This window comes from Engystomops pustulosus, chromosome 1 (genome assembly GCF_040894005.1).
Source record: "Engystomops pustulosus chromosome 1, aEngPut4.maternal, whole genome shotgun sequence".
Classification (NCBI taxonomy): domain Eukaryota; kingdom Metazoa; phylum Chordata; class Amphibia; order Anura; family Leptodactylidae; genus Engystomops; species Engystomops pustulosus.
Window position 1 is genome coordinate 95,975,991 of NC_092411.1, and position 23,893 is coordinate 95,999,883.

A 23,893-nucleotide genomic window follows, 5' to 3' on the forward strand; every position below is an offset into this window, starting at 1 on the left:
ATCCGTCTGGTTTCACACACGGTCTTAAAATGTGCAAGACTTGGCCATGTGCAAGACCACCGTGGCTGAGGCTGATAATAGACCTGGATCAACTTAGCACCTTTAATTCTACCTTTATACCTCCTATAATATGGCTTAGTTAACCCTTTAATAACCAGCCTTTATGAGGTCTAAATGTACAAGTACTTTCTCATATTTTCTCACCTTTACAAGAGACCAAAAATTTTAAACATTCTTTCATCATAGCTACTGTACTTGTGGGCTTGTTTGGTGAAAATAGCAGTTTATTCAGTGGTGCATATTTTTAACCCCTTTACGACCTGCCCCTTTTTCATTTTTGTTTCTTTTTTCACTCCCCACTTTCAAAATTCCATAACTTTTTTATTTTCCATGTAAAGAGCAATTTATGGGCTTGTTTCCTGCGTAACAAATTGCACTTCATAGTGACGATATTTAATATACCATGCCGTGTACTGGGAAGCAGGAAAAAAAATCCCAATGCAGTGAAATTGGTGAAAAAATATTTGCGCCATTTTTTGTGGGCTTGGATTTTATGGCTTTCACTGTGCGCCCCAAATATCTACTTTATTCTTTGAGTCAGTACAATCACTGAGATAACACATTTATATAGGTTTTATAATGTTTTCAAGATCTACAAAAGAATTCTTCATGTTTCACCCTTCTAATAGGCAAATACTTGTGACTGACCTGAAGGCCTTCATTAGGTCTCCAGCCATCCTATTAATAATCTTTATTTATATAGCTCCATCATATTCTGTATAGCTTTACAAATCATGAAGTGAAGACAGCACAACATGATCATGTTTAAGCATGTCGGTGGAGGTAAGTAAAGGACTTAGGCTGCATTCAGACGACGGTTGGGGGACGTATATGGGCACAATAACCGCAATGGGCGCATGGCGCCGTACTGTTCCATGGCCGGGAGAAAGATAGGACATGTCCTATGTTTCCCCGGATATTGCGCCGTGCCCCATGTTTCTCTATGGTGAGGCGCAGGGGGGAGCGGCGCTCACCCCCTCATCCTCTTCCCGTCGCTGACATGTGCCCGCCATGGTATGCTACGACGGACACACATTCGTCTGACAGCTACCTTAAAGTGTAACTAAACTTCCAAATTGCCAAATTGTATTAATGAATATTGCAGATAATAGTGAACTTTATAATATACTGTAGGAAAGAAGATTGAATTTTTTACTCCTCTCTTCCTGCTTTTAGTTGTGTGTATACAGTAAAGCTGAATTGCCGTCATTACTCCATTCTCCAGCTGATAGATAAGACGTTGATAAAGTTTCCAATGAATTAACTCTTTACAGTCACTGGATTGAGCTAAATTATCAAGTAAAATATTATGTAGAGATATGGAAAGAGTTATCCATTTGCCTCATGTCCTTATCTATCTGCTGTGTATGGACTTAACTTCAGACACACTGATCACTACAGGAGAAAGAACAGACAAAAAAGGCCACAGAGAAACTGCTTTATGTAATGAAGTATATTTCAAAGTTTACTATTATCACGTGTTATGTCCATTTATGAAATGAAAAGAAATTGCTTCAAAGGTTTAGTTACTCTTAAACCAAGTCCCCTATGACATGAAAAAGGAGTTTACCTATAGGAATAGAAGTCACCATGTGCTCTGTTTGTATTGGTGATATAATATAGACATTACATAGTACATATGCTATATGCTACAGCTGCCTGTGTGAGAGGATGAGTGGCAGCTCTGTGGTAAGTGTGCATGTGAATGAAGATTCCTGTCAGGCAGATGAGGAGAGGCTTGTGCAGGACTCCCCCTCCTTTGGCGGTCACTCGGTAATAAAGGGCGCACTGTTCCTTTAAGGAAGCGGAGAGGCCGCTCGCTCCTCCCAGAGGCGGGGCCCGGGGGCTGTAATAATACAGGGAAGCCCTGTGACTGCGTGTGACAGCCGCGGCACACCCTCCCGGGCACACACAGGCAGCAGCTGGCGGAAGAGAGCAAGGCAGGTGCCAGGATGAGTGGAAGGGTTGGTGACCTGAGCCCCAAGCAGGCGGAGGCCCTGGCCCAGGTGAGCCCCATCATGTACTGCCCGCTATGCACTCTGCCAATGTGTCATTCATCCGGCTGCCCCAGCACCCTGCATGGCATCGCTCTCCCATTACCCCTTCCCTCTGTGCCCCCGCTGGTTATGACTATGTGAATCCCATGGCACTGCCAGTCGTTTCCACCCGCTTCCTGCTGAGTACAGAATAGTATTCTCTGGAGCCATAGCTGGTACAGTAATCCCTGGAGTGTGCCAGCTGGGTACAGCAGTAGTCACATCACACAGGGCAGCATTGTACACACTGGCAGGAATGCTCACCTATACAATACTTCTCTCATATATTCTACATCAAGTCTTGGAAAAGAGCAAAATAACTCAGAATCATAAATTCTTTCCACTACTAGCCCACACAACAAGTCTGTGGGGTAGAGAATGGGATTTTCTGGGGTGTACTATACAATCTTTGTAACTTTCCTGTTTCTTTGCCTGTTTTATAAAGGCAGAGGTAATATATTCTACATGGTCATGTGCCCCATGGTATGGGAAGGGTTCAGAATGCAGAAAATGTACTTGCTGTCAGTGAATGGTCCAGTCTTGTTTACATCCACAGGTGGAAACATTTTATAGATCTATTATTTCAGTATTTCATCTCTGCTTCTATTTTAGTGATTTTGCTGTTTAGACTCGACGGATACAAACCATTTGCCATGAGTAATATAAATTAGAGATCCATGCATCTTCATTATACAGTTAATTTATGTAAGTTAGAGCACAATGCACAAGTAATATCACAAAGTAATATTCTTATTGGAAATATGTTGTCAGGTGATCCTTTCTGACCAATACAAGTTAAGTTTCCTTAACAAAATCCACAAATAAAAAGGCAGCAACAAAATCTGAAATAGCTACCCTTTTTCTCATGTTATTATGGCTTCATTGAATCATATTGACCAGAATAAACGCACCCTGGCCTACCTTGGCAGCTTTGTTGAATGCTACACTTACCAAACGCACCAGATGGGCAGACACTGAAATGCCTTGTATGGTTATAAAGCAGAGCTGTCATTTTTTAAGCTACCAAAAAGAAGTATGAATATACCCATACACCTGCTTGACAAGGCTCAGTAAGTTTGCTAGACTTTTGAGTGCATTACACTCCACTTTGTTAGTGATTCATGCAGGGGCAGCTCATCTACTTTAGATTGGTCAAGAAATTGTCCCACAAAGGATTTGTTGCCTATTCTTTAAATAAATGGAAACCAACCTGAACTCTACAATGGGAGTACCTGAGCTCCATATTCCTTCTATGTAGCACAGCATGGAGAAGTCTGCATATAAAGCTGATGCTTGTGTGTGTTCTAGTACAGTTCTTCCACTAACTGTATACAGTGACTACTTATACAGTGAATACTTTCCCTAATATTGTATCTATATACAGTGACTACTTATACAGTGAATACTTTCCCTAATAATGTATCTGTATACAGTGACTACTTATACAGTGAATACTTTCCCTAATAATGTATCTATATACAGTGACTACTTATACAGTGAATACTTTCCCTAATAATGTATCTATATACAGTGACTACTTAGAGAAATGGCCCACCCACAAATACACATATAAAACAAGTATCCATAAATAGCACGCATTCACTTATCCCTACTTATATCTTCCTCTCCAGATTCATGATTCTTGTTAGAGTCAATATGGGAGTTTAAGGTGTATTTAAGAACATATTTATTTTCTGATGAAAAGGATTATTATAATATTTAGAGAAGTGACTTGGATATTTGGAGTTAACATAAGAATATAATCCTACCAAGTGTTAAAGCAAATATGGAAAGTGATCAAGTCAATAGTAATAATATATTCCACTTAATATAGATATTTATTTCTTTAGGCTTGTCCCTGAGTAACACCCATTACAGTTATTATAAGCAAAAACTGGATGTCATCCAAGAGTTAATGCAACTGATTTATCTAATCGGGTTCATAGAGCAAAGAAGGGACCTTGACTTCAGAGGCCACTGCGTTTATGACCTGGGTGCCATCGCACACCTGATACGAGGATATTTGTCATGCAGCTATTGATAGAGAGGCACAGACAAGGAACACTCGCCTAACTTTCCCGAAATATGCTGTAAAACGAGTTCCCAAAACATTGATTGAATGAAAACAAGCTCAAAAGTCTATAAGCTTCCGAGGCCAGGTCCACCTATGGCATTTATATGGCGTTCTTTACATCTGTAAGACCAACCAGATGTTACACATAAACCATGAATCCATACCAGTGTACTGCCCATTTTATCGCCTCTTCAGCATGACCATTAGTATTTTTTTGCTTGTGGTGTGATGTCCCTTATTATAAAGTGCACTGTACATCCATCCATATCCTTTTAGTTCCCTCTTATGACTGCCAGTCTGGACAGTGAACTACCTTTCATTGTGTGTACTTTGTGGAAGTACCCCTTAAGTATGTTTGAGGCAGTTGTGAAGATACACATATCACAGAATGTGAAACCTTACACCACACCAATTGAAAATTACAGCAACAAGTGTCTGGTGCTATAGGAACATTGGAGAAATGTGCCAGTGTGCCACTATAGAGTCACAGTGAATAGATTGCTATAACAACCATGCTATGATTCCTAAGGCAGGAAGAATGTGCAGCCATGTTGAGGCTTCCTCCCCTCTATCCCATTAGCAGGCATCATTGCATGTTGTTTTACATCAGAATTAAGTGTTTAGAGTGGGGAGGCACTAAATCCTATGAAACTAGCTCACACTATTCAGGAGACAGATTAACTATATAAAATGTTTCATTATGCCTAAAAAGATGGCTGCAATTAGAAAATGTACTATGTTTTTTTTTTTTTTCCCTGAATCATTATTGAGATATCACATTTGACCATAGGGGTGGTGCTTTGGGAATTACTTTTCATGCTTTCTAAACATGCTCCATGACCTATGGAAGGAGGATTAGATAAACCCTGGCCAATGCCAACTGTAAATAGTAGTAGTCCCTATGTTTTATGAATACAGTATATGTTGGCCGTCATTGTATTTGCTTGACTGTTGCTGCAACAAAAACTTATATTAAAGGGTTATTCCAGGAAACGTCTGATACAAAAACCCATAATGCTATAACTAAATGGCTATTCAATGGCATAAAGAGCAGTTCTTAATTGGAAAAAACTCTCACTCTAATTATAGAAGGGCTTACTAAAAGAACTTTTTGATTGTTGCATCTTGAGCTTGCACTCACATATGTTCAAGGTAATGACTTAGTAATACCAGTGGTGGAAAGTGTGAGGCTATATTTGTGACATTTTCTAGACATGATAGTAGTAGTAGATGGTAGTGATTATTCATGCGTAGAGAAAGATTGCACCCATTCTCCAGAGCTGGTAGACATATCGCTAGGAAAGGATTGCATCATGGGAGGGACTGTGTGGGATCAGGAACTTTAAGTAAAGTTCTGGCATAAAATAAAGGAAACCTGTCAAAAATTGGCCTAATAAACGATTACCAGTATGTTGTCTAGTAGCTTTACACCTTCCAGATCATGTTTCTTTCATAGCCCAGCATGGTTCCTCACCCAGAAAATCAAATTTGAAGTGAGATGTAAATTGGTTGTATAAAGTCAAGCAGGCGGATAGTTTAAAATGAAAGTCAAGCTCTCACTAATTTAGAACACCTCCACCTCTGTGATTGACATCATGCATCGGACTTCAGGAGATCTGGTTAGTGATGTCCCTGAATGCAGGCCCATCAATTACAGTAAAGGAGGCTTTCTGAGGAAGAGAGAGCTTGACTTCAGTGTTATACACTCCGCCTCCTTGACTTTATACAACCAGATTACATCTCACTTCAAAGTTGATTTTCTAGATGATGCCACCACACTGGGCCATGAAAGAAACATGATCAGGAAGGTGCTAAGCAACATCACAACATACTGGTAGAGGTTTATTAGGTCAATTCTGCTGACAGGTACCCTTTAAATGTAATTTGTGATAGTACTATATATACACAAAATTATTCGATGTGGTTTTCAGTATTACAAAGCTTATTTTTCAAGACAATTTCAAAGAAAATATAACCATGTAAACTCCAGAAAAACACTTCCTCTCCCACAAGGTAACAAAAAGCAAATCACATTAATATTATATCTGCATACAATGCAAATGAAATGCTTGAAAAAGCTTCTCTTCACTTCCAGGAGCTGCTGGCTAGCAGTTGTAAAATCTTCTTAATAATTCCTTTATTTATATAGCACCAACATATTCAGCAGCGCTACACAGAGCTTGCCAAATCAGTTCTTATTTTTTATACTATGCTTTCTATACCATGTGTTGTCTGTGTAGGGGAAATGTTGGAAAAAAACTGCCAGTCCAATGGAAACCAATCATACTATGAAATAAACTGTTGGCTTAACCATTCAATCACCTAATATTTACAATGAGGCCTTCATATATTCATATGGTTTCTAAAATATTCATATGGGGACATTCATTCTGCCCAATAAAGTGTTGGCTTATCTATCCATCAATCTAATATCTACAAGCAGGATTTCTAATGTATTTATATGGTTATGTGTGTAATGCTTTTAGCACTTGCAATAGATCTTTACATACAAGTTTTTTAATGCTCAGTTTTCCTTGTCCACAGTTTCGGGAGAATGTAAAAGATATTTTGCCCCAGTTCCCTCCGTATAGTCAAGATGACCACTTTCTGCTGCGCTGGCTCCGAGGTAAGAAAAATATCAACAGGTCTCCTAAGTGCAATAATGTGATAAGGCATCAGGGTATAAAATGATGTCTATAACTGCTGAAAGCTGCACATTTATCAGCATCTAAGCCCTTTACCCCCTGAAAAGTTATTAGGATGGTGAAAGTTGAACATCTAAAGCAGGTTTTTTGTCTACACGTGATATCCATGCTGGCACGTCTTTATCAGTCATGACTGGACCTTCCACTATGGCTGTGATGACATTTCTGGATATCAGATTGGTAACATTACAGCTGCCAGAGTCAAACACCAAGTCTGATATAAAAAGTTCAAAACCAGTTATTGATAACTGAGGTAAAAGATAACAGATTTGCCCATACATAAGGTTTCTGTGGAATATGGTTATCATCTTACTTTATTAGCAGCCTCGTAACTATATTTCACAAGATAAGAGTTCATTTAGTTTTGGCTTTATTGCCATAGATCATCATAAGTTAACTTCAAGTTAATTGTTGGTAAATAGCAACAATATCCTATATTACAATGTGACCACTATGGTAAGTAATACTCACGTGCTAACTGGTGGCTGGAAATGGTTGTAAATTTGGAAGTTGGCAATAACATTTGTCCATGGCCGACAGTATGTGCTTGTATTTAGTGCCCCTTTTCTCCTAAAAAATGTATTCAATAATGGACCAACAGGGTTTATTTATTTATCGCACAATTAACTACCTTTTTTTAGACATAAATGAAAAAAACTTTTAAAAAAAACTTTTTTTTAAATATAATAGTAAGTGTTTGTAGGGTATAACTAAACAGTGTCACCATGAGGAAAATAGGGAGGGAGAGATAATAAGATAAGTTAATATTGACTGTACAGAGTAGTACTATGGCTATGGATTAGTAACTCTAGTCCTCTCTGTGTACACTAAATGCTGATCCCTGTCTGATAAGGACTCAAATCAGAGGATCATGCAAATTGACATTATGGCTCTGGTCAGTTTTCTTAGACAAGTATTAGCCAAATGCCTCTGAGTACACTGTCTCAGGTAGAGGATAGTAACTACAAATATGTTCCTGGATGGGAGTTCATTCTGAGCACTGCTATTATGTTCAATACCAATGTCATATTTTTTCTCAATTGGATAATAGAGAATCGTAGATTATGAATATCACTGATACAGATCATTCCCAGACCAAATGACAAAATGACTGCTAAACTGGGCTGCTTAATTTTTTTACAAATAAATCTGCAATTATTTTTCTTTTTGCTGCACGGCAGTTTTGTCATAGCAGGGTTAAGGATTATGGATTATGTGTCTGTAATGTAATATCCCTATAATCTCAGTTTAATCTCTTCTCCTTTCTGTCCCATCTCCCAGCCCGATGCTTTAACCTGCAGAAATCAGAAAGTATGCTTCGAAAGGTGAGGACTTTATCCTGCAGAAGAATAATAATAAATGTGAACTTGAACCCTTGTATTAAAACTCAGAGGTTTGCTAACATTAAAGAGGACCTGTCATCCTAAAAAAATGCACTAGGAGGTAGTTCCTAAAGTAAGCAGCTCCTAGCGCTACCTCAGGTGTAGTGGTGTTAAAGTGCTAGCATCATCGGAACCCTCTGATAAAGCTAGCAAAAACTGCAGCGCCATACCCTAGGAACGCTGGACCAAGCTTACAGCGGTCCGATGTATTCATGAGTAGGCGGTCCGAGGCACTGCCTTCTCCTCTGCTTCTCCTCTGGACCGCCTCTCCCACACCATAGGACGGCGGTGACTGCCAGGCTTCATGCGGTAATCACCACCTTCCCGGACCACCCCTTCAAGAATATGCCAAAACGTTGTAAGCTTGCTCCGGTTAAAAAGTTAAAAAGTTCTATTCAGTCACATGGGCTGTCCTGAGATGAGGTGGACATCCTGGCATTGGCCGCCTGACAGGTTAGCCTAGTTAGCATATTTGGGATATCATTACTGGGAATTAGAGGAGCAACATCTAATGGATGAAAAGAGTTGGAGTTTGGTGGGAATGGTAAAATATCCATTTTAAGCCTTACAACGCCTAGGAAATTGATTCCTAAATCTCCATCATTAAAAGTAAAAAATAGTCATCAGTTGAAACAATGATATGAATGATAGGAGACTACCATGCTCACAAAAGCTTACAATCTATGAGGAAGAAGGTGAAACACAGGAGGTAAAATGCATGTATAATGGTCCAGCCACTCTTTATAGGTTATAAAAATAAAGAAATAATTCTGCTTGAGCCACTGCCAGCCAGTATCTATGTGTACACAATTCAGTACACGTGTTTGGAGAGCAAAGTAAATCCATCCATTCTGGCTCTGTATATTTCTGTTGCTTTGAATTGAAATGAATAAGAAATGCTAATTTACTTGTTTTATTATTTTTCTGCAGCACTTGGAATTTCGGAAACACATGGATTCTGACAACGCACTAGAGAAGTGGCAGCCTCCAGAAGTAAGTATGGGGCTAGTTTTACATGGTAGTACTTTGGTCAGTATTTATCATCAGTATTTGAAAGCCAAAACCAGAAGTGGATCCTACAAAGAAAATATAAGTTTTTTTTTCCATTCTGCATCCACACACTATGGCTCATTGACATGTTTCACAGTATATTTTATTATCTGCAAAAAAAATTGCATTTATAACTTTGAATTAAGAATTTTTAAAGGAAATCTACCGCTAAAACCCAGCCTGATAAACCAGGGCCACTTATGCATAGATCCAGGCACTGTGACTGTGGTAAGCTTTTTATATCTGTTATCCATGGCCTCCTTCCTTCTAAAAATCAACTTTTAAAATTATTCTAATGAGGCTGAAGGGCTTCTGGGGATGTTCCCAGAGGCCCTCTGTGCTGTAGCTTCACAGGCTGTTACAGGGTGCAGGAGCACTTCCCCTTTTCCACTGTGTGCTAAAACTTCTAGGGCTGCAGTGAGATTACGTAAAGGAAAGCAGGGGGAAGTACTGACGGAGCAGAGGAGGAGGGGAGACAGTGTAACAGCCTGTAAATCTGTGAGGGTCTGATAAAACGCCCATAACATTTCTGTCTCATTACCATAATTTCAAAAGTTGATTTCAGAAGGAAAGATGACATAAATGGATATAAAAGATTATCACGGTACCTGTGCCTTGTTCTACAAGTAAGTGTCCCTAGTTTATCATGCTTGATTTTGATGGTAGATTTCTTTTTAGCTTATAGGCATGGAGAGGAACAATGGTAGGGATAGGGGAAATGCTTTGTAAATGGATGTTTATGAAAATATATTTGGTTTTAGGGGGTTAATTTGACTGACAGGTTCCCAATGCACTGTGCATTGGTTTTTAATTTTCGCTCCTCCAGCACCACAAGTGCAGCGATCAAGAGGTACCGACATCTTAATTCTGGTGCATCACACCCCAGTTTTCGACTGTAAAGCCATGCAGCTCTTGTTTCTGCCCTGCTCTGCCATTATGTTTGCAAGCAGAGATTAGTAAAACTCAAAGTTTGAATAGTTGATAGGAAATTTATGTTCTTAAGATATAATATTATTCTGCCTGAGTAGAACACTTAAAATTTATAATCTTTATTTAGAAGTTTTAAAAAATGGGGCCACTCTTCAGCCACTTTACAAACACAAAAATCGGGCTTTCAGCATGTATTAGAGGGAGATTGGGTCACAATTTAGGATCCCATTCATTTTAATGTCTCCCCCTACTGCTGACTAGAATGCTGCTTATTATACTAGCAGCCGTGCTCGGTCCAGTTGTGGGTACCAGCACTGTGCCGATTAGCGGAATCAGCGTCACAACTGAGGTAAGTTATTAAACAGCTATGAGTTCCGTCTATACACCCACTGCCTGACGCGTTTCTGCAATGCCCTGTTGTGGGTATTGCGTCATCAGAGGCATTTAGATGTTAACTAGGTGTGTTATAATTGCGGCTGCACACAGCATATTTTACATAAGTGCAGCCGCCGGCGTCTGTCTGGCACTGTTGCGGCCGTTTTGCAAGCAGAGCCCATAAAAGGCAAAAAATCCATTCTCTGTGTACATGCAGAAGGTGCCATAAGGAAAAACTGAGAGCATTTAAAAGTAGCTAAAAAGTATCCAAAACTAGACAAAAAGTGACCATTGTTGCTACATTTATGGAGAATCTGAGCTTATATGGACTAGACATTTATAGCTTTGAATAAATGTAATTTTTCATAATTGGGAATATATACAAAGAAAATGAAGGAATTGTTTATTTGATAGACATTTTAAGCTGAGCAGTTTATCTGGCTACAATCCAGACCTGCAAAATCCTTTTAACTGATCCGCTAACAAAACCTGTTCTGGATATAGAAAGGTGTCAGATTAGTGATAACCCTTAATGACACAGTTGTTTGAATGTGCCAAGAAACAGCAACGAATAACAGGTTTGCCTCATTTATAGTTGTGCGTTTAAAAACCCATATACACACAACAGAAGTATTGGGCAAAAACCTCCTCCTCGCACAACTAGTGGCATAAGTTTGCATCTTCAATAATTAGGTTGGGTTCATACTGCATATTTGCATTTTGTTGTGAACATCAGCAGGGTTCAGAGTGTTTCCCCAAGTGTGTAACTGTGCTTACATGGACAGTGAGTCACTGGGGACCTCCATGAGCAAAAGCTCAGCAGAGGCCGGGTGAAGGATGCAATTCTCTGCATCCGCCCCCCGTTGGAGAAATCTGTTATGAAACAAAGTCTGCTTTCCTGCAGATAGATTGGAGAAGGGTAAGGCTAATAGGAGGGGGAAAAGACATTTTCTTTTTATATGATATTTAAAAAAAAAAAAAAAAAAAAAGTTTCTTAGTTTGACCTGAACTGTTCATTTACAAAAAAAAAAAAGTGAAACTACACTTACCAGTAAATCACCGTAATTTGCATGGTTCTAGCTTATGCTGATATCGCTAATTGTATGTGTACAAGAAGAATATTACAATTGAATAAAAATAATATGTTGTCCATATACAGTGCTAACACACTTTCTGTGTTCTTGACAGGTAGTCCAGAAGTATTTGTCAGGGGGGCTGTGTGGTTATGACCGAGAAGACTGCCCAATCTGGTATGATGTTATCGGGCCTTTAGATCCAAAGGGTTTGCTATTCTCTGCTTCAAGGCAGGACCTTATAAAGACCAAAATGAGAGACTGCGAGAGAATGCATCTGGAATGTCGGAAGCAGAGCGAGAAGGTGACAGCTCTCGATTATGTTTCTATTATATAAATCTAAGGCACGCAGAAAAAAAACCCACAAGAAACTAAAGCATGTTTACCTTGATCTTACAACCATGTGCATTAGTTGGTAAACATGTATAGTGAGGGTTCACAGGCAGATCCCTCTCTGGGCTGGTGTCCGCCGCTGTATACAGCAAACACTCACTGATAATGCAATTTGTGGTGTAAAAGCCTACCAGCTGCACTTATACCCATATCTTGGCACTGATCATCGCTTTTATGATGTCATTGGAGGGGGGGGGCAATGAATAGTTGCCATGACTACCCGAAAGATCAAATCACCTAGGGGGATAAAAAAATAGGGCAAACAGAAAAAAGGACAGACAACCAACATCTCAGAAAATGCTAGAATGGCCATTTCTGAAATGAGGGGATACCTTTGAAAATATAAAAATAATTATCCCATGTTACAATTGACATAACTGAAAAACAAAGTCCAAATCACTGCCATTTCTCCATCCTCAGAAATTTGAACAAAAAGTGATCAAAGGGTCATACAGTTCCTAAAATAGTATCAATGAAAACATTAGCTTGAAAACAAGCTTTGGAAAAATAAAAGTTATGAATTTTGAAAGGCGTTGGGTAAAGAACGGAAGCATAAAAATAAAAAGGACTGAGTCTTTAAAAATGAATGGCATTCCACTAAAATACCAGATACAAATAAGCCATAGACCGGTGTGGTGCGGTTTCTTCAAGGAATACATTATATTTGCTCCTTAGCGTTACTGCTATACAACCTGATAAATTCAATGTCAGTTTTACATACATCATAACATGTTATAGTAACCTATACACTATAGCTATTGCACGATAACATAGATCTATAATGTAATACAACCTTATGAGTACAGTGCACACTACCTGCTATGATGGATGTGTCATCCAGGCTGTTCAGCACATGCCATCGCTCTCCCCACTTCCCCGGACAGGTAGAGTACAGAGGAGGGGGAGTACGGAGAATAAAAAGAAGGTTGAGGTGTACTGCACAGTAAACATCAATCACAGTGTATGCTTGCATGCTATAAACAATAGATACATATAGAATATAGGAAAGTAATTTTTTTTATGGAACTTGCATGTTAAAATGTTTTGTCTTTTCAGCTTGGGAGAAGAGTTGAAGAGGTTGTGATGATCTATGATGTTGAAGGTCTGGGGTTAAAGCATCTATGGAAACCAGCTGTAGATTTATATTGTGAGGTTAGATAACTACATTTCTATAAGTTGCTTGACTTGTTTATAAATCTTTTTGTTCATCTTTCTTTGCAAATTAATATTTTCTAGGTTTTGCAAATGTTTGAAGATAATTATCCTGAGGCTTTAAAGAGACTCTTTGTGATTAAAGGTGAGGCCATTGTGTATACCGTATTTTCCGGACTATAAGGCGCACAAAAAAATATTTTTTCTCAGGGATCAAAGGTGGGCCTTATAGTCCAGTGCGCCTTATAAATGAACCGTACTTACAGACAGCAGTTGCCTTGAACTGTGCACAGGTCTGCTGTGTGCTGGTCATTCATCCTTATAATCCGGTGCGTTTTATAATCCATTGCGCCTTATTTATGAACCTAGACGGTTTAGCAGGTATTTATTGATGGTGTGCCTTATAATCTGGTGCACCTTATAGTTCAAAAAATACGGTAGTGTAAATGTATCTACAGTTGTTAAAATATTATATATTGATATAATCATCATATATGTTATACATCAATACCTCTAAAATAGTAATTCAATTATAATTATGTAATGTCCGAGTTTGAGACTCATGTACCATATAGAGACAATCATTATAATTTCCTTTTGGAGAATTAATATATTTTTAGTATAATACGAGTTAATGATACACATTGGTCTAAGCAACTTTTATATTTTATTGCAGCTCCTAAACTTTTCCCAGTGGCATATAACCTTGTTAAACATTTCTTGAGTGAAGATACAAGGAGGAAGATCATTGTAGTAGGAGGTAGGTAACGTTTGTCTTTGAAACACAAAAACTAATATCTGAGCGTAGCCTCTAAAGGCAATATCTTAAACATGCAAGGCCCAGATCATCTTCCTTTCCCTATTGACTTCAATATCTGAAAAGTTGCCTTCATTTACAATTCAGTTATAATAGCAGAAAAAAAAAACTCTAGCTGCTGTGCTATATTTTCCTCTATTTTATAATGGAAGGGGATCAGAATCTTCTGAAGGCAAGTGTGAACTGCTCCTTAGGAAGTGAGAATTCGGTGAAACCTATGTAAACAGTTAAGTGGTACATGTGTCAATGAGCCCAGCTGTAGTGAGTTGGGTATATTGACTGCTATTGTAATGATCACCACCCGGCACAATGTATTCCAGTGGTCCATAGAGCTGCGAGTCTGTGAGAGCATATTGAATCTAGGTGTTGTCTTACCATATACAGCAATGTGACAGAACAGCAATGTGACAGAAAATAGTAAAAAAAAAAAATGTTTTCATGTCCTTAAAGGGAGTCTGATCGTACAAAAGTGCAGACAGTTGTAGATATTGGCCCTGGAGATCTGTGTAACCATTCCTTTGTGAGTGTTATTAGTAGGGACAGAACTGAAAATATGTAGTCATTTTACAGGATTGTAGCTAGAAGCAAAGCCTGTGCAATCACAGGCTTATCCATGTACTTATCCATGTTCCATTGTGGGACAAATAAAAAAAAAAAAAATAATGTCACACCCAGGGCCGGCTCCAGGTTTTAGTGGGGCCCTGGGCGATAGAGCCTCAGTGTGCCCTAAAAACCAGAAATTTAAAATACCAAAACACATACACACAGCTATACAGCATATATACACACAACTAGTATATACAACACATACGTACAAATATACAGCATATATACAACACATGGGCACAGATATACAGCATATATAAACACACATCCAGTATATACAACACATACGCACAGATATACAGCATATATACAACACATGCGCACAGATATACAGCATATATACACACACATCCAGTATAAGCAACACATACACATAGATATACAGCATATATACACATGCATCCAGTATATACAGCATACACACAGATATACAGCATATATACACACGCATCCAGTATATACAACACATACACACATATATACGCCATACACAGCATATATACACACACATCCAGTATATACAGCATACACACACACACATATACATGCATTTACATATGTAGCAATTATACTCACCCCAGCTGGATGTCACTTGGTTGGGACGTGGTGGCAGGTGAAGTGGACCGCGTAGGAGAGGGCAGTCGGGCTGAATATGCGGTGCGCGGGCGGCCCGGACACAAGGCGCTCGGCCGGGGAAGACAGAAGGGGCACAGGCTGCAGGCCACAGGTGAAGAGGGCGGGCCGGGGAGCGCAGGGCGGGCCGCAGGTGAAGCAGCTGAAATGTTGCATACAATGGAATAAACACCCTTTTTCACATGAATGGAGTGCTGCCAGTTTCTGCTTTCTATATTTAGCACCCTAACTCCTTTTTTTGCCTTTGAGACTTTATGTTAGAAAAAACAAAAACCAGCAGCACAAAGTGAATATCCGTGCACAAACACCACTAATTATGATTTGTGCCCATCTAACATCACAAAAAAACAGGATAAATTGTAATCAACAAGTTATGTTTATCCCAACATGATACCATCAATTTGAAGTGCTGCTTCCACATAATGCCTCATTCTGTACGAAAAAAAATGGACTGATCAGTTTTATCTCTCCCTTACATAAAGCTCCCTCTATAACAGCCATGATTGGTCATAAATTATCACTGGGGAGATATTGTATATCATGGCAGTCATTTAAATGAATTGTTGCCAATGGAGTCACCATAGCAAGTAATTCAGCTTCCATGGTCTCAATACTATAGAGCGGGTACTATAGGGGAGCTCCTGTCTAATATGTCAGTATAGTAATTCCTAGTAGGGAATATGAAAAGGAAACATTCAAGAGAAATATTGTTTTCTTGAAAATGTACATTAATATATTATTTTTGTTCCTTAAATGCATGTTTTTGTATTACACTAATAGAATGAGTATCTAACACATTATATCATTTCTAGACAACTGGAAAGAAGTTCTTCAGAAATACATTCCAGCAGAGCAACTTCCCAAATACTATGGAGGAACCCTATCAGACCCAGATGGTGACCCAAAATGTAAATCCAAGGTACTGAGACATTTCTATAGAAAAATACATCTATTATATCAATTTGAACCACTAGCCAATGTTTTTATTCTACTAAATCCAAATCCAGACTGTTTGCCCCAGCCCAGGCCAATTAATCTGACATTAAATAAGCATATTTGGTGCTCATAGTAATGGTACTTGATTGATGGGGAATGGAGGGGGTTGAGAAAAGAGAACTGTACATAAATCAGTGGAGTGGAACCTTTTAAAAAATATGAAGAGTTGGCGGATTTCATGAAATGTTCTCCTTAAAACACCACAGGCCTTTTCATACCACATGCAAAATAATGATTCCATGGACCTCTTGAATATGAAGCTTCAAATTTGCAAATGCAAATTGCTGCAAGATCTTGAGACAATAGAGACCTGGTTGTGTGTAAGCGTTACATGACGGAACAGTTCTTAGCAATTATCCATATAGATCAGATAGCATATAACATTACTTTTTATATACCACAGAGCTCAGCCCAGGCCGCACTCATCACTAAGAGCACAAACCACTTGGCAGATTCACTTTCACATTTAGATTTAATTTTTGATATAAAATCCTGGTTGTTTTGCAGATAAATTACGGGGGAGACATCCCTAAATCCTACTATTTGCGGGATCAAGTCCAACAAAATTACGAGAACAGTGCAAATATTAACAGAGGTTCCAGTCATCAAATGGAATACGAGATTCTGTTCCCAGGCTGTGTACTAAGGTAAGCAAATGACAAAGTTTTATCTGTCATTTAATCTAGAAATCATCATTGTGGTTTGAGCTGTATCCCATAAATTACCAGGTTACCAGATTATTATCACAGCGCTGTGTCAATCTTCTGTTGCTTTAGGAATTAATAATTATTACAGTAACAGTTCTCATATTATACATACAAGAAAAGTGTTTCATGGAAACTATCCTACAGTAACTATTCACCAGAAAGCCTTCACAATTCTGACCCTCCATAGCCACGCTGCACGTCATTGCTCAATTACATCGCAAAATAGTCACACTTGTGTTTATTTATTAAGGTGGCAGTTCCAGTCAGATGGTGGAGACATTGGTTTCGGAGTTTACAGGAAGACAAAGGCAGGAGAACGACAAAAAGCTGGAGACATGATTGAGGTTGTGCAAAGTGAAAGATACAATTCTCACATGGTACCGGAAGATGGAACCTTGACATGCGCTGACCCTGGCACATGTAAGTACAAAAGAGGGTCAATTGTGTTCAATTTTTGTTTATTGAAAATATGATGGGTGAGATGCATCATTCTACACCAAAAAACTGGGATAAGTTCCACCTGAATTGCCATACATTTATTAAAGGTTTGAGAGGCAGTTTACAGACTTGTCCAGAAAAGGGGTGTGTCCTGGTAAGTAGAGGCATCACTGGACTGAAAAATGTCCGTTTGCCAGAAAATTCAATATTGTGGTGCAGCAAACTAGACCGACTAATAGGAGGCGCAAAATACAACTTGCCAGATCTATACTGCACCATATTAATCATCCAGCATCGGACACAGTGGGGGATATGTATTAACCCCTTAACGCTCTGCGCCGTAGCTCTACGGCGCAGAAGTATAAGGGATGTATGAAGAGGGTTCACGGGCTGAGTCCTCTTCATACAAAGGTGGGGGTTTTTGCATTTTGCATAAAACCCCCACCGCTAATAACCGCGGTCGGTGCTTGCATCGATCGTGGCTATTAACCATGTGATTGCCGCCGGCAAGGTCGCTGGCTCATTCTAATGAATGTGCTGCAAAAATGCCATATATTGCAATACAGAAGTATTGCAGTATATGGTAGGAGCGATCTGACTATCTAGGGTTAATGTACCCTAGATGGTCTAAAATATAGTGAAAAAAAAAATTAAAAAAAAAGTTAAAAATGAAAAAAATTAATAAAATATTAAAATTTCAAATCACCCCCCTTTCCCTAGAACGGATATAAAACATAATAAACAGTAAAAATCACAAACATGTTAGGTATCGCCGCGTCCCAAAATGCCCGATCTATCAAAATATAAAAACGGTTACGGCCAGTGGTGACCTCCGAGGCGGGAAATGGCGCCCAAATGTCCGAAATGCGACTTTTACACCTTTTTACATAACATAAAAAATGAAATAAAAAATGATCAAAATGTCGCACAGATTTCAAAATGGTAGCAATGAAAACGTCGCCTTATTTCGCAAAAAATGACCCCTCACACATCTCCGTGCACCAAAGGATGAAAAAGTTATTAGTGTCAGAAGATGGCAAATTTTTTTTTTCTTTTTTGTACACATTTGTTTAATTTTTGAAAATGTATTAAAACACAATAAAACCTGTATAAATTTGGTATCACCGCGATCGCACCGAACCAAAGAATAAAGTAGGCGTGTTATTTGGAGCGAAGAGTGAAAGTCGTAAAAACTGAGCCCACAAGAACGTGACGCACGTGCAGTTTTTTTTAAATTTTTCCACATTTGGAATTTTTTTTCAGCTTCGCAGTACACGGCATGTTAAAATAAATAACATTACGGGAAAGTAAAATTTGTTACGCACAAAATAAGCCCTCACACAGGTCTGTACACGTAAAAATGAAAAAGTTATGGATTTTTGAAGTTGGAGAGCGAGAAATGAGCCGAAAAACCCTGTGTCCTGCAGAGTAGAACTAGACAGCTCCCTCATGCTCTAAATCATTTGTGTTTGATGCTAAATGATTAGTCCGGTGTAGTATAAGACGGGAGAGTTGTACTTTGCACCTCCTCTTTCACGCGTGCGTATGCGGCATACAGGCGTGCACAGAGCACCCTCCCCTCTTCACAGCAAGTCATTGCGCCTGGGCATGAACACTGGAAATGCGTTATATTTTTCGCGTGCACAGTATGGTACAATTTCACAAGTGTGTGCTCACTGTACCGCTGCTGGGTGTCATAGGCGTCTATGAGGATGCATTGTGGTCAGATATACAAAACAAAACACTTCCACTTTTCCGTTTGAAAGGCCATAATAAATGAACCCCGATGTATTTAACCTCTTAAGGTGAGCCCTTGTCATACAGACGTGGGGTTTGCTGCATATTGCTAAAAACTGAGCGCACAATAAAGTGTCGCAAATGCGGTTTTTCACCAATTTCACCACATTTGGAATTTTTTTACAGCTTCCCAGTACATGACATGGAATAATAAATAATGTATTTCAGAAGTAAAATTTTTTATGCATAAAATAAGCCCTCACTCTGTACACGGAATAATGAAAAAATGAATGAAAAAAACACTGCAACATGAAGGTGTTAATTTAGGCAGGGTGCATCACCTTTTCTATATCAGGGAATATTTACTAAATTCCTGCCTAATCCTGCAAAATTACTGTGCACTGGGTGCACACACTGAATACCTTTTATGACAGTTTAAAAAATGCAAGCTTAGATTAAATTTCTGTGAAAACCCATTCCTACACTGCCTCCTAGTGTTGTGTTTACAATATACAGTAGGATCTTTTAGCATCCTTGCATCTACAGTAGTTGTCCAACATCGAATGTAAGAGGGAAATACTAAGGGAGTCCAAAGCGCTAGTGCAGGGGCGAAACTAGGAGAGGCTGGGCCCCATAACCTCACACCTCCCCTCTCCATAGAGAATAGAGCTGCACAGCCGTTCTTATGGCCAAAAATAGAGCATGCTTTATCTTTTTTGCGGCCATTGCTCAGGACAGTGAGCACTCATTGTGCTCACCATATTGAGCCTGGGCCCATAGATGTAAATTTGCGGACGGATATACGCCCCCCACCTACGTTTGTGTAAATTTACCCTTATACAGCCATGTTTATACAATTACACACATAAAGTTCTACACTCATATACTTACACCCACATACATACAAGTATACACTTATACACACATATTTATGCACTCATATATACATTTATACACTAATACATGGAGTATATACAAACTCAAACAGTATATACAAACACAGTATATATGCATCACATGTACTGTATACACATTATATATATATAGGGCTATATGTATCAGGGCCTCTGCGCCATGTCAGTGGAATAGCAATCCTGAAATAATCACAAATGCTAGCTCATTGCTAGCCCTATTTTTCCCAATCCACCACCTTCACACCAGCGGGTCATGAAGGAAGGCGCGGCCAGGGGGAGTGGCCCGGCGCAGGGCGTTACTGTTCCCATGTGGCAGCTTTTATTTCTATGCCAGGCAGGGCATACAGCATATACATGTACATGATATACAAAACATATACAAAAACACACACACATACATTATAGATAGATATATATATCTATATATATATATATATATATACATACATATACACACATAGATAAATACATACATTGGTACTAACCTTTCTGGATTTTTGGCGGCTGTGCCGTCGGGTGGGTGTACGGGCACCCGTTGACTGTGGTGTGGCATGGTGTGGGGAGGAGTGTCATCCACTGTCAGCGGGCGGGTTTCAACAAGACTTGGGTGGAGGAGCAATGCGGCCGACTGTTCTGTCACGCACTGGGATGGGCGGGTAGTCACCTGTGCTTTTGGGCGTTTTGAGAGGAGGTGGATGGGCCAGACTTAGGCTTATGAGTGCAGTAGCCGGGACACAGAGGGAGGGGCGGTAGTAACGCAACAGCACTAGTGTATAATTAGAACTTTAGGTTTCATGGCCATGTGCAGCCCATAGAGGTGTATTAAACCCTGTCATGGTGGGGTGAGCACATTTGGGGAGAAGTGTCTGAGGGAAAACTGTTCTATTTGCCTATGGAAACCAATCAGAGCTCAGCTTTGATTTTATAAACCGCTGTGGCCAAATGAAAGTTGAGCTCTCAGACACTTCTGATAAATCTTCTTCATTGTGTCTAACCGCACTGTGATCGAGCCGGGTGGCAATGCCATTAAAGATAGAGCAGGTTGTATTATTGACCTGATTTGCAGTGCAGTCACCAGGCTTCATATGGGGAGGGGAGGGGTGAGGAGCACTCACCCCCCTTCCCTTTTCTCCACCTGGCCGAAGTTCAGTGTGCATTTAGCCTCACTTTTATTGTATCATTAGATTGCAAAGCGCAAACAAGCCACCTATAACACTTTTGCTAAAGTAACAAACCGAAGTATTTAATTTTTTATTTATTCACTTTTTGTCCCCATGCAGATGTACTTCGATTTGATAATACATACAGTTATATACATTCCAAGAAGATCAGCTTTACTGTAGAAGTCCTACTGCCAGACCGAGGCTCTGAAGAAAAGATCCAAAAACTAGAAGATAAGTTGGAGAGCAGCCTCAGCCTCTGAAAGTATAGTACCTTCTCTATCACAACCTGAAGTCCTGCTGTGAAACTTTGGTAACTGCCCCGATTGGAGAAGCCAGCTAAGATTATGAACACGCAATAAGACATTTGCCCAACCTGAAATCTGTTTTAAGTGTCATGTGCCTCATTGCATTTCGGATGATACAGAGAGCAATACTCAGAATTATCGGTTTATAAGAAGAATATACTAACGACTAGTGAAACAATAATGCTTGAAATAAGTTCCAAAGGCTTAGAGATACTTGAAGCATAGTCCATTTTTTAAAGATTTGTATTGTTTAAGATTTTTTTTGTAGAGTTCATCCTTCATGATGATGAGAATAGGCTGCATACCTCAGAATACCCATGGATAAAGTTTTAAAGTCTTTGATTTTAATGAGATTTTATTTCATAACTAAGTGACTGATACTGTATCCTTTTATGAGCAACTTGTGTTGTGTATATTGACCTCATTAGCCAATCAATAAAAAGTGTGAATGAATCTTCTGTAAATAGTAGTAACTTCCTAATAGCAAGATGTAAAACAAGTGAAGGTTAGAGAATATCTTAAAATAGTTCTAACAAGTGAAGGATCCCCAAGACTGATTGCTGAAGAATATGGTAGTAATCTCCGGGTGCTCTGACGTGCTGACATATACCATGTGTAAAGGAAACCGCAAGCTTTCGGACCCCTGAAGGGTAAGCAAGGTCACTTAGTTATCCTTTTATAGACACTCCCAGAACGCACGGGTTCTGAGAGGCGCAGAAAGTGATTTACAGTTGTCCACACAACTTCTGGCACAACAATAAGGAACGCAGCCCTGAACTCAAGGAGCTACCACCAGTTCTCCTTTTATATAAGCCCGGTCCGTAACGGGATTATATAGGGTGAGGAACCAACCCGGTAGCATGTATATAACCGAGACTCGGACGTGGGGATTCGTGGATCGAGATAAAAGAGCAACACAGATTATATTTTATATTTAATAGCCTTAAGGACACAGTAGACAAAACAATATACACAGTAGAGATATATAGTTACACAGAGTACAAAATACATGGTAGCAGTAAAATCAGTTCAGCAAGTTAGTTACCGTATACACTCGAGTATAAGCCGACCCGAGTATAAGCCGAGACCCCTAATTTTGACACAAAAAACTGGAAATACCAATTGACTCAAGTACAAGCCTAGGGTGGGAAATGCATTGGTCACAGCCCCCTTGAGTATATAGCCTGCCAGCCCCCTGGAGTATATAGCCTGCCTGCTTGCCCCCTCAGCCTGCTTGCCTGAACCTCGAATATATAGACCGCCTGCCAGCTCCCCTCGAGTATATAGCCTGCCTGCCCCTCCCAGTCCGTCGCAGGCACCATGACGTCAGCCGCAAGCTGACATCATAGAGTGTGCCGATGCGGCTGACGTCACGAAGACTGTGACGGACCAGGACCCGATGTCGTAGCCACAATGGATGCCGGGGAGCGTCAGAAGGCGAGTTCACTTTTTGTTTTTTTCCTTGACTCGAATATAAGCCGAGTTAGGGGTTTTTCAGCACATTTTTTTATGCTGAAAAACTAGGCTTATACTCGAGTGTGTGGTGGGCCTAATGGAACTGGATAGTCCACATCTTAAGATCCTTCTCTGCTCTTGATGTTACAATGGTTCCCAGACAAAGACAATGCCGCCTTAGAGGTGCATTGTACCTCCTACCTGGTACTACAGCCAGAGCCCTGGAGAAGCCATAGCTTCTCAAGGGGAAGTCGTAGGGTCATGGTTCTGGTATCATTGGATCCGGGGGAATCCCTGGATCACATGGATACCAAACGACCCATTTGATTTTAGCACTTTTATGAGAGATACCCAGCTTCAGCATTTCGTCAGTCACCCAGCTGTAGCGCTATTGTACCTCAGGAGGGACCCAGTATGCCAAAAACTGGGATGGAGTTTGGTCCCCGGGGTCCATGTGATGGACTGCCAACAGGCCCTCTTACCTGAACCCCCTGACTCTACGTGGTGAGAGTAGAAGAAAACCCCACGTCTTCTGCCAGTTCCCCCGGATCTGTATCCTGGCCTCCATCTAGCCTGGCAGCCACTTGATCAGAAGGGAGGAAGTCGGCGAGCCCCTGAGGGGCTTCAACGCTCTGACCGCACCTCCCAGCAGCAATGGTTGCTGTGACCGCAGGTAGCATGCACTTCCTCTCCACCTCTGACCCCCGGAATCCCTACCTTTACTGAAGCCGAAAATCTGTCAATCCAGAACAGTAGAGCATGCGAAAACAAACTCTTCAATAACTGCTGAATTTGAAATAAACTTGAAAAGGTGAAACTCGAACTCAAGTTTGAACTCGGTAAAGTCTTAGCTTTAGCCAAAAATCACAGGTGTGACCTGCGTGTTTTTTGC

The 23,893-nt window shown here is 39.9% G+C and overlaps 2 protein-coding genes across 2 annotated transcripts in view; both read left to right on the top strand.

Moving 5' to 3' along the window:
• Positions 1-6,796, top strand: part of CCDC157 (coiled-coil domain containing 157) — a 30,268-nt gene extending 23,472 nt beyond the window's left edge. Inside the window, exon 11 of the mRNA XM_072148872.1 lies at positions 6,715-6,796. Coding sequence (XP_072004973.1) covers positions 6,715-6,730 — 16 coding nt within the window. The 3' untranslated portion in view covers positions 6,731-6,796. The remainder of the gene's footprint in view (positions 1-6,714) is intronic.
• On the top strand, positions 1,907-21,999 carry SEC14L2 (SEC14 like lipid binding 2). The gene is made up of 12 exons (XM_072148888.1): positions 1,907-2,066; positions 6,715-6,796; positions 8,157-8,200; positions 9,188-9,250; positions 11,801-11,989; positions 13,135-13,230; positions 13,315-13,375; positions 13,907-13,990; positions 16,099-16,205; positions 16,790-16,929; positions 17,240-17,409; positions 21,359-21,999. The coding sequence occupies exons 1-12, from the start codon at positions 2,013-2,015 to the stop codon at positions 21,499-21,501; spliced, it is 1,233 nt and encodes a 410-aa protein (XP_072004989.1). The 5' UTR covers positions 1,907-2,012; the 3' UTR covers positions 21,502-21,999.
• Positions 22,000-23,893: the final 1,894 nt, after the last annotated feature.

Bases quoted from the DNA above. Each gene is read 5' to 3' on its own strand.
- SEC14L2 (XM_072148888.1), top strand. From the start codon at position 2,013: ATGAGTGGAAGGGTTGGTGACCTGAGCCCCAAGCAGGCGGAGGCCCTG. The intron at 13,376-13,906 runs GTGAGGCCATTG...ATTTTATTGCAG, and splicing joins GAGACTCTTTGTGATTAAAG to CTCCTAAACTTTTCCCAGTG. The intron at 13,991-16,098 runs GTAGGTAACGTT...TATCATTTCTAG, and splicing joins GAAGATCATTGTAGTAGGAG to ACAACTGGAAAGAAGTTCTT.